Raw genomic sequence first — 14,312 nt, 5'->3', positions numbered from 1 at the left:
TCTAGAGGGCCACATGTAGCCTTGAGGCCGTAATTTCCTCACCCCTGTTCTAGATGGTAAGAGAACTTAGCCCTCCCCAGATATTATTTTTGGAGTGTAAATGTATTTTGTCATTGCTTCTTAAACCATTACTTCATTGATAATAATAATCACAAGCATTTATATATTATACATACCAAGCATTGTACTTTGCAAATTTGCTTTACAAATATTTTCTCATTGGTTTTTCACAATAACCCTGGAGAGTAGCTACTATTATTATCTCCATTTTACAGTTGAGGAAACTGAGGCAAGCAGAAGTAAAGTGACTTGCTCAGATTTACAAGTGTCTGAGGCTGGATTTGAATTCAGGTCTTTCTGATTTGAGGCCATAATTGTATCCACTACAGCAAGGAGCTGCTTATTTAGCGATATTATACTTCAATAGCATAACATTCCCAAACCAGCAGTTGTAGCAGGAGCTAATTTACTTTTACAACTATTTGCTCATTCCATCAATATAAGAGGTTACTTTAATCATTTAAAAAATTTATAAAATTAATATGAGACAACATCGATTTTCGGTTGTTCTTCAGTTATGTCCAACACATTTTGATCCATTTGGGTTTTTTTTAGCAAAGATGCTGGAGTGGTTTTCCATTTACTTCTCCAGCTCGTTTTATAGATGAGAAACTAAGGCAAAGAGAGTTAAGTGACTTGACCAAGGTCAAAGAGTTAATTGTCTGAGGCCAGATTTGAACTCATGCAGATGAATCTTCCTGTATCCAGGCTCAGGATTCTATCCACTGTGCCATTTAGCTGTCCAAATTTTAGCCTGAAATGACACACACACACATATACACATACATACACACACACACATATATATACACAAATATATATGAATATAGATATAGATACATGAACATGTACATGTGTATATGCATACATATATGTTATTGCCCACAACATACTATCAAAAGTTACAACAATATTTGACAAACAAAAAAAACATTTTTTGTTATTACTTGCATCAATCCCATGGAATGTAGCTTCCTTTCTATTTAAGTAAAAAGAACAGAAAATTTTAAAAGAGATTTTGGATGTCTTTATTTTAAGTCTTTGGGAACTAAATTAGAAATGTGTATGAAAAAAATGCTGAAATGTCTTAAGTTTTTTGTGTATTTCAATGCACAGTAGACCTGTTAGAAAACATGATTCTCTTTGTTTTCTAAGTTGTGAAGTGAATATTAAAATGTCAGACAAACTGTGTCTTCCTTACAACTTGATATTTTTCCTCATATCAGTCTTGGGAACCAGATACTACAACTTGTAAGCCTGGCCTTCCACAAGAGCACATATTCTTTCTAGATGGGCTTGCCTATGGTTCAGGGGAAATTGGAGGGTTTCTCACCCATTGGTGTTCAACATTTGGGCATGGTTTATTAAATGGCCAGATGATGCCTTCAATCTTTATTGTACTTTCATGGTTATGTAAAAGGGTTATGGGCTGGTTGCATACCCTAGATGGAATACACAGTTTTCGACAACACCTTTCTAACTGGCATTTGCCTTAAAAGAAAATCTAGTTGAGTGATATTTTAGTGGGGAAAGGGCCCATCTGTGAGGAGTGTCATTCCCTATAGTCTCCACCTTCCACTGAAAAACCTGAGATAATCCACTTTGTTTGTTAGAGAGAAAGCCCAACATACCTACACAGGTTATTCTCTCCTTAAGACAGGTGTAAGGAAAATGAAGCAAAACAAAGACATTAAAATGGAATATGGAGGATCATAGACTTAATGCTGGAAGGAACCTTAGAGGCCATCCAATCTAAAGCCCTGATTTTATAATGAGGAAACTGAGGGTTAGAGAGTTTAAGTGACTTGTCCACTGACACAGCTGACAAATGTCTAAAGGAGGATTTAAACTCAAGTCTTTTCAATTCCACATCCAAAATTCTATATCCTTCACCACTTAGTTGTCTAATGACTCCAGTACCTGGAGAGTAGGCTCAGATTACAAAGATTTCACTTCCCAATTAATGCTTCTAAAGCCTTCCCATTCAAGTTGTTTACGGTATACTCTGTTGGGTTGGTTCCCTTGCCGATAACACTGATGCTGAAAAGTCCCCTGCATCTTTACTGAAGGTAATGGTGTGGTTTAGTTTATACTTTTTTTCTTTTACTTTTTGGAGGGAAATTGGGGTTAAGTGACTTGGACAAGGTCACATAGCTAGTAAGTGTTAAGTGTCTGAAGCCAGATTTGGACTCAGGTCCTCCTGACTCCAGGGCCAGTGCTCTATTCATTGTGCCACCTAGCCTCTCCTAGTTAATACTTCTTAATGGAAAAAATAATCCACTGCCATTATTTCCTGGGCCATAAAATCACTGTGTTACTCTCCAGTCTTTACCCAGTCTTGGTCTCCTTGGACAAGAAGTACCATAGAAAGGCAGGAATTTTAAAAGTATTGGGGCTATATAGCTCTGCCAAGTACTCATATTCCAACATTTCCTTAGAACACAGGATTTCATATTCTGAAACATGTCTCTCTCCTCCCATTCCACAGTTCACAAAATTAACTCCATTTTCCTCTCCCCTAAATATCATATGTCAGTCCAGATGTCCAGAAGTTCAAACTTATTATCTATATAACTTCATATTTAACCTACATGAGTCTCATTTTTTTTTTCAGAATAAATAAGAAAATTGGATAAGATGAACTCTAGGATACCTTAAAACTAAATCTTGTTTAGATAGGTTGGACATGCGCGATGCCTCTCATGAGGTGATATCCTTCTTACTAGTTTCTGTTGAATCCAACTGAATTTCCATTTCAAGAGCTGGCTCATAAAATGTTTATAAAGATAATATAGCAATACAATGCTAAATGGGGACAGCTAGATCATCCAGTGGAGGGAGTAAGGGGACTGGAGTCAGGAAGACCCATCTTCCTGACTTCAAATCTGGCCTCAGACACTTTCCTAGCTGTGTAATTCTGGGCAAGTCACTTAAGTCTGTTTGCCTCAGTTTCCTTATCTGTAAAATGAGCTGGAGAAAAAAATAGCAAACCACTCTAGTATCTTTACTAAGAGAACCCCAAATGGAGTCACAGAGTCACACATGACTGAAAAAAAAAAGACTGAACAATGCTAAATGATAAAGTGGCACCTAGTAAGACTATTTCTATATACTATTGATATTATTTCTAAATACTTTCAAGCTAACTGAGCTTGAACTACTTGAACTAATACAAAGCTTCCCTACTTATTTAATTTAATCTTTTACTGTTTAAACTGGAAAGTTTAAGCACACACATATTATATGATATTGACTCTCAGAAGAGCAACTTACCTCAGAAGTCATTGAGTCCCAGTGTCTTATTTACTGAAATGAAAAAAAGGAAAATGTGATGCAGGCATGGTAAAAATCTCTATGGACACTACCAGGCTCTGTGGATGCAAAGCAAAAAAAAAAAAAAGAAGTAGACCCTGCCCTCAAGGATGTTATAGTCTATCAAGGGAGACAATACAGGATCTTAGATGTAGAAACTCCCCAAGAGACCTTTAGTAGTCATTTGGTCAAATATCCTTCATTTTGAAAATAAGGAAATTTCAGAGAGATTAGGCAAACTGCTTAATGTCACCCAAATAGAAAGTGGTAGAAAAAGGAATACAATCAGGTCCTTTCATGTCAAAGGCCCTTTACCACATTACTTCCTTCCTGTTGTTCATCTTTCATTTTCAGAGGATCAATGATATCATGGAGTGACATCTTAACTTACCTGTTAATTGGATTTAAATGAGGCAGAGTTGCATAAAGTTATCAGCCTCATTTTCTATTTCAGGGTCACTGAAATCCAGCTGCAAGACAAAAATCATGACAAATTGTGATGGTTCGGGATATCTTGGTATCTTTGGTGTCTGACCAAGCTCTAAGCTCTCCACAATCCCTTCTTCTGCCACCTTCATGGTTATTGGAACAAATTGTTTTCATCTACCCATTCCTTTGGTTGGAAGTCTTCACCCCCTAAGTCTCCAATGAGTTTGAGGGTTTGAGGACTGTTCCCCTCAACTTGATTTAGCCCATCTGCCAAGATATTGAGGCAATGTGGCATAGTTGAAAGAAAAGTGGACCTGGGAGTTTATAGACATCAGTTCAAATACCAGTTCTAACACTTAAAATCTTTCTCATTCTGGGAAATTCACATTACTTCTTTGGATCTGTATCCTCACATATAAAAGGAGGATATTGAATGAACAATTACACAAAAGGTAGATTATGGTGTGTTTCAAGGGAATAATGTATAGAAAACCTATAAATGTATGCTTGTTTCTGATTGTCAAGGACTTTAAATTCCAAACACAGGAGTGTGTACTTTGTATAACAGGCAAAGTGGAAACTCTGGAGATGTGACCTTATGATCTGATAAATAAACCCAGAAGACTAATTTTGTAATACCTTAGATAATATAAATGAAAATACTATTGAAATTGAAGGGAACAAGGCCGGCCGCGCGTGCGAAGGGGCCTGATCAACTCAGAGGGCAAGTCTTCCCACCAACCACAAGGTCCACTACCAGGCCTATCACCAAAGGGCTGGGACTGGAAAGAGCAAGGTAAGAAGCAAATACAGGGGCCCCTGTCCTAGACAGCAAACACTCCTGGGGCTACCACTTCATAGCCCAGAAATTTTTTTAAAAAGCCCCTTTCAGGACCTCCAAAGACTGGGAAGACAGAGTGAACCTCACTTGCTCCAAAACCCCCCTCTCACCCTGAAAACATAGTAACTCTTGCCCCAGGGCAAAACCCTCTACAGTAAAGGCTTGGGATCCTAGAGGAAGGGCGTGGCTAGGACCCTGCCTCAAAATGGGTAGAAAGCAGACTACAAAGACAAAGACTCTGGAGTCCTACTATCCTCAGAGGGAGGAACCAACTTCAGAGGGAAACAATGTGGACTCCACACCCAAAGCTGAAACTTCAACAGGGAATGGGTCCCAAGCACAGAAGGCTCTCCTAGACAAGATCAAAAGGAATTTTGAAAACAAAATGAGAGAGATAGAAGACAAAATGAATAACTCTCTCAAAAGCAAAATAGCAGAATTAGAAAAACATTATATTGAAGAAAACAACTCTCTAAAAAGAAAAGTGTATGATATGGAAAAGGAACTCCAAAAATTAACCAAGGAAAATGATTTGCTAAAAACTAGAATTAACCAAATGGAAACAAATAACTCTATGAGGAACCAAGAATTAGTCAAGCAAAACAACAAGAATGAAAAATTAGAAAAAGAAGTAAAATACCTCAAAGAAAAAATAACTGACCTGGAAAACAGATCCAGGAGAGAGAATCTGAGAATCATAGGCCTACCAGAAAATTATGATGAAAAAATGAGCCTGGACAACATTCTCCAAGAGCTTGTTAAGGAAAACTGCCCTGACATACTAGAACCTGAGGGTAAAATAGAAATCCAGAGAATCCACCGGACACCTGCTGAAAGAGATCCCAAACTGAAAAGTCATCGAAATGTTGTGGCCAAACTCCAGAACTACCAGATAAAAGAGAAAATACTTCAAGTGGCCAGAAAGAAACAATTCAAATATTGAGGGTCCACAGTGAGGATTGCACAGGATTTGGTGGCCTCTACACTGAAAGATCAGAGGCAGTGGAATACAATTTTCCGGAAGGCAAAAGAGCTCAGGTTACAACCAAGGATCACATACCCAGCGAGACTGAGCATATTCTTCCAGGCAAAGAGATGGTCATTCAATGATATAACAGAGTTCCAGACCTTCTTGATAAAAAAGCCAGAACTCAATGGAAAATTCAGCCTCCAATTACGAGATGCAACAGTGACTTAGAAAGATAAACAAGGAGAACACACACACACACCCTGCTATTTGATAAGAGCAAACTGGTTATAGACAAGTAGAGGGTATGAGTATAAAATACACAAAATGAGGACTTAAAAAAATCTTATTAAGGGCTACAAAGGGACTGCAGTGGAAGAAAGGGAATGGATGAAGTGGAAAAGGGTAAATTATGCCACCCATAGAGGCATAAAAACTGTATAGCAGAGGGAAAAAAAGGGAGGGAGTTGGGAAGCATATGAGCTTTCCCATCATTGGTTCTGGTACAAGGAGGGAATAACAACCAGTTAAGCATAGGACTCTATGGAGAAGAAATGCAAAAATATCACTTTAGAGGGAAAGAGGGGAGAGAGAGGAGCTTCTCATGAGATTTGTTCCAGTCACTCTTGGTGCAAAGAAGAAATAACATACTGCATTAAGTATAAAAATATCCTACAGTCAGTAGGAGGGGGGAAAGGGTTAAGAAAGGGTGTGGAAGTGGTTTGTAGGGAGGGAAGAAGTAAGGGGAAAGGAGAGGAAAAGGGAGGGGGGCTGAAAAGGGAACACTAAGGGAGGCAGTGCTCAAAAGGAAAACTATTAAGGGGGGAAGGAAGAAGAGAGGGAAAATATGAATATTAACAGGGTTGGGAATAGAATGGAGGGAAAGAAACAGATAACAATCATAACTGTAAATGTGAATGGAATGAACTCTCCCATAAAATGGAGACAGATAGCAGAATGGATTAGAAATCATAATCCTACAATATGCTGTTTACAAGAAACACAGGGATACACACAAGGTAAAGGTAAAAGGTGGGAGTAAAATATATCATGCCTCAGGTAAAGTAAAAAAAGCAGGGGTAGCAATCCTTATCTCAGATAAAGCAAAAGCAAAAATTGACCTAATTAAAAGAGATAAGGAAGGAAATTATATCCTTTTAAAAGGCACCATCGAGAATGAAACAATAGCATTACTTAACATATATGCACCAAGTGGTGTAGCATCCAGATTCCTAGAGGAGAAGTTAAAGGAATTAGAGGAAGAAATAGATAGCAAAACTATACTAGTGGGAGACCTTAATCTCCCCCTATCTGAGCTTGATAAATCCAACCTCAAAATAAACAAGAAAGAAATTAAGGAGGTGAACAGGATTTTAGAGAGGATAGGTATGATAGATCTCTGGAGAAAACTGAATGGGGATAAAAAGGAATATACTTTCTTCTCAGCAGTTCATGGCACATACTCAAAAATTGACCATGTTCTAGGGCATAAAAACCTCACAATTCTATGCAATAAGGCAGAAATATTAAATGCGTCCTTCTCAGATCATGATGCAATAAAAAATTATATGCAATAAAGGTCCAGGGCAAGACAGACTAAAAACTAATTGTGAATTAAACAATTTAATCCTAAAGAATGAGTGGGTCAAACAAGAAATTATAAAAACAATCAGTAATTTCATTCAAGAGAATGATAATAATGAAACGACATACCAAAATGTGTGGGATACATTAAAGGCAGTTCTTAGGGGAAGTTTTCTATCCCTGAGGGCACACATGGTTGAATTAGAGAAAAGGGAGCTAAACGAATTGAGCATGCAATTAAAAAACCTAGAAAAAGAACAAATTCAAATTCTCAATTGAATACTAAATTAAAAATATTGAAAACCAAAGGAGAGATTAATAAAATTGAAAATAAGAAAACTATTGAATTAATAAAGAAAACCAAGAGCTGGTTTTATGAAAAAACCAACAAAATTGATAGACCCTTAGTCAATATGATAAAAAAAAGAAAGAAGAAAACCAAATTATGAGTATCAAAAATGAAAAGGGTGAATCTACCTCCAATGAAGAGGAAATCAAAACAATAATTAGGAATTATTTTTCCCAATTGTATGCACATAAATTTGACAATCTTAGGGAAATGGATAAATATTTACAAACCTACAAGTTGCCCAGATTAACTGAAGAGGAAGTGAATTACTTAAATAATCCCATCTCAGAAAAAGAAATTGAACAAGCCATCAGTCAACTCCCTAGGAAAAAATCTCCAGGGCCAGACAGATTCACTAGTGAATTCTATCAAACATTTTTTTTTAAAGAAATTGGGGTTAAGTAACTTGCTCAAGGTTACACGGCCAGTTATTTCTGGGTGTGGTGCTGAGTATCTGAGCCCGGATTTGATCCAGGTCATCCCGACACTGGAGCCAGTGCTCTTACTCACTGAGCCACCTGGCTGCCCCTCTATTAAACATTTAAAGAACAATTGATTCCAATACTCTACAAACTATTTGGGAAAATTAGTGAAGAAGGAGTCCTACCAAATTCTTTTTATGACACAAATATCGTACTGATATCTAAATCAGGAAGAGATAAAACAGAAAAAGAAAATTATAGACCAATCTCCCTCATGAATATAGATGCAAAAATTCTAAATAAAATACTAGCAAAAAGACTACAGCAACTTATCTCAAGAATAGTACACTTTGATCAGGTAGGATTTATTCCAGGAATGCAAGGATGGTTTAATATTAGGAAAACCATCAGTATAATTGATCATATCAACAATAAAACTAGCAGAAATCACATGATCATCTCAATAGATGCAGAAAAGGCTTTTGACAAAATACAACATCCATTCCTATTAAAAACATTAGAAAGTATAGGAATAAATGGTGCCTTCCTTAAAATAATAGGTAGCATCTATTTAAAGCCACCAGCAAGTATTATATGTAATGGGGAGAAGCTAGAAGCATTTCCCATAAGATCAGGAGTGAAACAAGGGTGTCCTCTATCACCCCTCTTATTCAATCTGGAACTAGAAATGTTAGCAGTAGCAATTAGAGAAGAAAAAGAAATCAAAGGAATCAAGTTAGGCAAAGAAGAGACCAAGCTATCACTCTTTGCAGGTGATATGATGACATACTTAGAGAATCCTAGAGAATCAAGTAAAAAACTACTTGAGACAATAAATAAATTTGGCAAAGTTGCAGGATATAAAATAAACTCACATAAATCCTCGGCATTCCTACATATTTCCAATGAAATTCAACAGCAAGAGATAGAAAGAGAAATCCCATTTAAAGTTACTGTAGACATTATAAAATATTTGGGAATCTACCTGCCAAAACAAACCCAGGACCTTTATGATCATAATTACAAAACACTTTTCATACAAATAAAGTCAGATCTAACTAATTGGAAAAATATCAATTGCTCGTGGCTGGGTCGAGCTAATATAATAAAAATTACCTAAATTAATTATGTACTGAGTTCCATACCAATTAATTTACCAAAAAACTACTTTATAGAGCTAGAAAAAATAGTAACAAAATTCATTTGGAAGAATGAACGGTCCAGAATATCAAGGGAATTAATGAAAAGAAATGCTAGGGAAGGTGGACTAGCTATACCAGATTTCAATCTGTACTATAAAGCAGCAGTCATCAAAACTACTTGGTACTGGCTGAGTATTGCAAGTGAATTGGATTTCAGTGAAGCCAGACTGTGCAAAGCCATCAGCCTCACTCACTCCACAGTCATCTGAGTTCAGTGGCAAGACATAGGTCAGAACAACTGGCAATGGCCCTAGATGTAGTGGTCTTTTTAAGGTAAGGTCTTTCCTAGGTCTCAGTTTGTCTGAGGCAATGTCCATTCAGTGCATAAGACTAGGTAAGAAATGAGGCAAAAGATGACCTAGTTTGACCTCTGGTATAGTCATGAGAAAGCTCTTTCCTGAGAGGCTGCAGTATCCTCTCTGGCCAGCAGTAGGCACTCAGTGTGAAGCCTGTAACTGTTTCTCCTCTGCCAAGATCAAATGACAATTTCCTTAAGCAATTTTGATTAATCTCTTGTTACCCAGGCATAAGATTATTTGAGGAGATAAAATGCACTGTACTCAAAATAGAAAAGCATAAAATCTTCTCTCTACCCAGCTCGGTTCTCCCACCCTACCTGGATTCTTCATCATCAAACTACTTTTAATTTTACTTGCCTACTCAGGATTTAGCATGCTGTGACTGTATATTATTATGGGACTTAAAGTGAAAAGACTATAACAAGTCACTACCATATGAATATATTTGGGGAAAAAAACTATATCCTAGAACTCATAAAATCTTCTCTTATCTTCAGGTAGAATTGTAGGGAAATACAATCCCATATATTCCTACCCCTTGTAGGAAAGGAAAAGGGGGAAAGACATACATTTAATGACTCAGACAAAGTAAAATGGAAAAATAGGAGAAGAAAGGCCACCCTCTGTTGCTTCTGAGTTGCACTGATCACAGCTCTCATACTTGCTGCTAGGTGGGAAGAGCATATAGCCATAGACCTGAAGACAGGAAGACATGAGTTCAAATACAGTCTCAGAAAACTGTGTGACCCCAAGCAAGTCACTTAATTTCCTTTTACCTCTATTTCCTCATCTCTGAAAAGGGGATAATAATAGCACCTACCCCCCCAGGGTAATTAATGAATTAATAATTAATTAGTATGAATTAATGTTGGTAAAGTGTTTTATAAATCCTAAAGTACTTTATAAGTATGAGTTTATTATTAGCATAGTTACTGTTATTATAATCAATGTTGGTTCATCTCTTCCATTACCTGCATTATACTTGTTTATGCTGATACAACATGCATCAGTTAATCAATCAACTAGTATTTATTAAAGGCCTAGTATATCTCAGAATACCTAAGTGGTGCAATTTATAGAGTGCTAGACCTGGACTCAGTAAGACCTGAGTTCAAATCCAGCTTCAGACACTTACTAGCTGTGTAACCATGGGTAACTCACTAAACCACACTTTGTCTGAGTTCTTAATTTGTAAAATGAAGACACACTAGAGAAGGAAATGGAAAACTACTCCAATGTCATCAGACACAACCAAATGATTGAAGAACAATATTCCAGGGACTGTGGTAAGCCCTGAGGATACAAAGGAAGGCAAAGACATGTGAAGGCAAAAAACATGAGGGAGACAACATGTAAATAATTAAGTAGAAACAAAATAGAGGAAGAATAAATATTGGGTACACTCAAAGGGATGGAACTATTATTAAGAGGGACTGGTAAAAGTTTTCTGCAGAAGGGGGGGAGGATCCTTATCTGACACTTGAAGAAAGCCAGGGAAACTAGGAATCAGAGGTGAGGAGGAAAAGCATTCCAGGCTTGGGGAAGAGTTGGTGAAAACACTCAAAGTGGGGAGATGGAGTGTCCTGTAGGAGGAACAGCAAGGAAGCCAGTGCCACTGAATCTCAGACCATAGTGAGGGGAGTATGTTATAACGAGACTGGCAAGTTTGAAAGGAGCCACATTCTTTAGAACCAGGGGATGCTCTGTTTCACGCAGAAGTAACAGGAAGCCACTGAATTTGATGGAATAGGGGATGGTATGAACAGATGTGTCCTTTAGGAAGATCTATTTGACAGCTGAGGCGAGAATGGATTACAGTGAAGTGTGTTTTTCTGTAGTACTACCATCTCAGAGGAATATCACATCAAAAAGTCAGAGGAAAAGAAGTGAAGCTGAAGAAAAAGGAAAGAAAAATGAGTGGAAAAGGGAAGAAAGTATCACAGGGTATGTATATTTCTAAAATCCATCAAAGATGAAAGGATTAGAGCACAGAGCTTAGAGGGCATCTAGTCCAAACCTCTTATTTGATAGATGAGAAAAGTGAGGTGGAGTGGCTGTGACTTGTCCAAGTGGCAGTGCTGGGATTTGAACTCATGACTCTTTCTCCAGCACTCTTTCCCCATGCTTTACTACACAGCAGCCTGCTCCACAGTCCTTTCTCTGACCTAAGGAAGAGAGAGTCAGGGCTCTCTTGTTTTTGGTGGTTTGCTTCATAAATCTATTTCACACTGTGAAAAATTTTGGGAGACCAAAGATTTACACAGAAATTTAAAAAAAAATTGTTCAGAGAACTAAAAAAAAATAATAATTTAGATGGATCAATGGATAGAATGCAGGAATTAAGAACCAGGAAGACTTGAGCTTCATTGCTGCCTCATATACTTCCAAGCAATAAGACAAGTAACTCAACCTACCTGCCTCAGTTTCCCCATCTGTAAAATGGGGACAGTAGCATCTATTTCACAGTATTGTTGTGAGGATTGAGATAACATGTGTAAAGTTCTCTGCAAACCTTAAAATGATAATAAATGCTCACTATTATTTAAATGTACACACATACATATACACACATTGCTCCCCATCAGATAATGAAATCTATGAAAGGAAACACATGTGAATAGATATGCATATGTTACAAAACTGAATGGATAAGAGATTTCCTATAGATTAAACGTCAGTTTTTTCTAATGACTGAAAAAAAAGTTTCTTTCCTCATTTCACACCTCACACTATAGGGATTCAATCTGGTAGGTTTTGAGGGAATGAGGTTTCTTTGGCTTACTTCCTAAATGCTTCATGGGTGCTTTGGGCATTAACTTTTAAGTGATGCCAAGGGAGAAAGTGCTGGAATAAAAGCTGACATTTGAACTGGGTGATCACATCACATGTCACTCTTCTTGACATAGAGAAGTTCCTCAGAGGAAAATAACTAAAGGTTCAAAGAGAAATTTTCTTTGATAAGCAGCTAAGGTATTTATGTATATTCATAGAAATCTCTAGTAGATTTGCTAAGGCGATTTATTGAATTGCTTTGAAATTAGTTGCAAATATGTTTCTCAGTTACATGGGCATCTTCTGAATATGTATAAGAAATTTTGTAATTTATATTATCAATGGAAAAGATTCATAATTTATTAAAAATAGAAACCCATAGATTTCTTAAGACATTAATTCAATGCATCTTTATTTTAAGGAGAGAATTAACTATTTCAATAACACCCAAAATACACAAGCTAATGAAAATTCTTCGAGGTTCAGAGAGAAGAATCATGAGCAGCAACGATGGGTTTCAGCCTGTAGCAGTGCAGCTCTGCTATGAGAACATCAATGGGTCCTGTATTCAGACTCCCTACTCTCTGGGACCCCGAGTCATCCTCTACCTGGCCTTTGGCTCTGGAATTATCCTGGCTGTCTTGGGAAACCTTCTGGTCATGATTTCAATCCTTCACTTCAGGCAGCTGCACTCTCCAGCCAATTTTCTCATTGCCTCCTTGGCTTGTGCTGACTTTTTAGTGGGAGCCACTGTGATGCCCTTCAGCATGGTGAGGTCAGTGGAGAGTTGTTGGTACTTTGGGGAGAGTTATTGTAAAGTTCACTGTTATTTTGATGGATCATTTTGTTATTCTTCCATTTTTCACTTGTGTTTCATCTCCATTGATAGATACATTGCTGTCACTGACCCTCTGGTCTATCCAACCAAGTTCACTCTGAACGTTTCCTTGGTGTGCATCACATTCTCATGGCTTCTTGCTATTAGTTACTTCTTTTCACTGATTGGCACTGGTGTCAATGATGATGGGCTGGAGGAATTAGTAAGTGCCCTCACCTGTGTGGGAGGCTGTCAGACTGCTATGAATCAAACCTGGTCACTAGTAGGTTTTCTATTGTTCTTCATCCCCACTCTGATTATGGTCATTCTCTACTGTAAGATTTTTCTAGTAGCTAAACAACAAGCTAGGAAAATTGAAAACACAAGTAGCAAGGGGGAATCTTCATCCTCAGAGAGTTACAAAGCCAGAGTGTCCAAGAGGGAGAGAAAAGCAGCAAAAACACTGGGCATTGCAGTGATTGCATTTGTGATTTCATGGTTCCCTTATTTTATTGAAACAATAATCGATGCTTTCCTAGGGTTCATCACCCCAACCTATATTTACGAAATTTTAGTTTGGTTTGCCTATTTTAACTCAGCCATGAACCCTTTGATCTATGCTTTCTTTTACCCTTGGTTTCGAAGAGCAATTAAACTGATAATCACTGGGAAAATATTCAGAGGTCACACATCAACAATAGATTTGTTTTCTGAGCAGGTAAAGGCTTCAGATGGAAGAAGTTAAAATTCATTTAAAAGAAAATTATTATCCAGATATAGGACTTTTTAATATATAAAAATTTTGTTGTTCTTTATATTAAACACAAACCTCTAATTTTAATCTCAAAGTGTTTGGTAAAATTCTTTTGCTAAGTAACATTACAAAATTTCAAAGCTTCCTACCATTGTCTGCCTCTACTTATTTGGTCTCCATTTCTGTCTTTTAGTCCTGGGTTCCCTTGGTTCTTTTTTTCTCTTATTTCATAGCACTTTTCTTTCTCTTCCTTTTCTTGGTTTATCATTTCAAATGAAGTAGAAAAGTCACGTATTTTAATTTTCTTCAAAAACACTTCCCATATACCTTTGGTTTTAAAAATTTATTTGTGATGTACCTGCACTATTCCTTCCATCTGTGTCTCTGTCTCTCCCTTTCTCTCTGTCTTTATCTCTATGTCTCTGTGGGTGCCTCTCACTCACTCACCCTTCCTCTCATTCACTCCGGTCCATTCAATATCAGCTCCATTCTGGATTGAAGAAC

The 14,312-nt window shown here is 37.3% G+C and overlaps 1 protein-coding gene across 1 annotated transcript; it reads left to right on the top strand.

Annotated features, from left to right (window-relative positions):
* The first annotated feature begins 12,701 nt into the window (after nucleotides 1-12,701).
* On the top strand, nucleotides 12,702-13,799 carry LOC138153164 (trace amine-associated receptor 8b-like). The gene has a single exon (XM_069077328.1). The coding sequence runs from the start codon at nucleotides 12,702-12,704 to the stop codon at nucleotides 13,797-13,799; it is 1,098 nt and encodes a 365-aa protein (XP_068933429.1).
* The last annotated feature ends 513 nt before the right edge of the window (nucleotides 13,800-14,312 follow it).

Source organism: Petaurus breviceps, unplaced genomic scaffold, assembly GCF_028583685.1.
Source record: "Petaurus breviceps papuanus isolate PSGF00001 unplaced genomic scaffold, PetGlider_PUasm1.0 90977, whole genome shotgun sequence".
Classification (NCBI taxonomy): Eukaryota; Metazoa; Chordata; class Mammalia; order Diprotodontia; family Petauridae; genus Petaurus; species Petaurus breviceps.
Note: the sequence above shows the minus strand (reverse complement) of the source record. Positions and strands in the feature narration are given on the sequence as shown.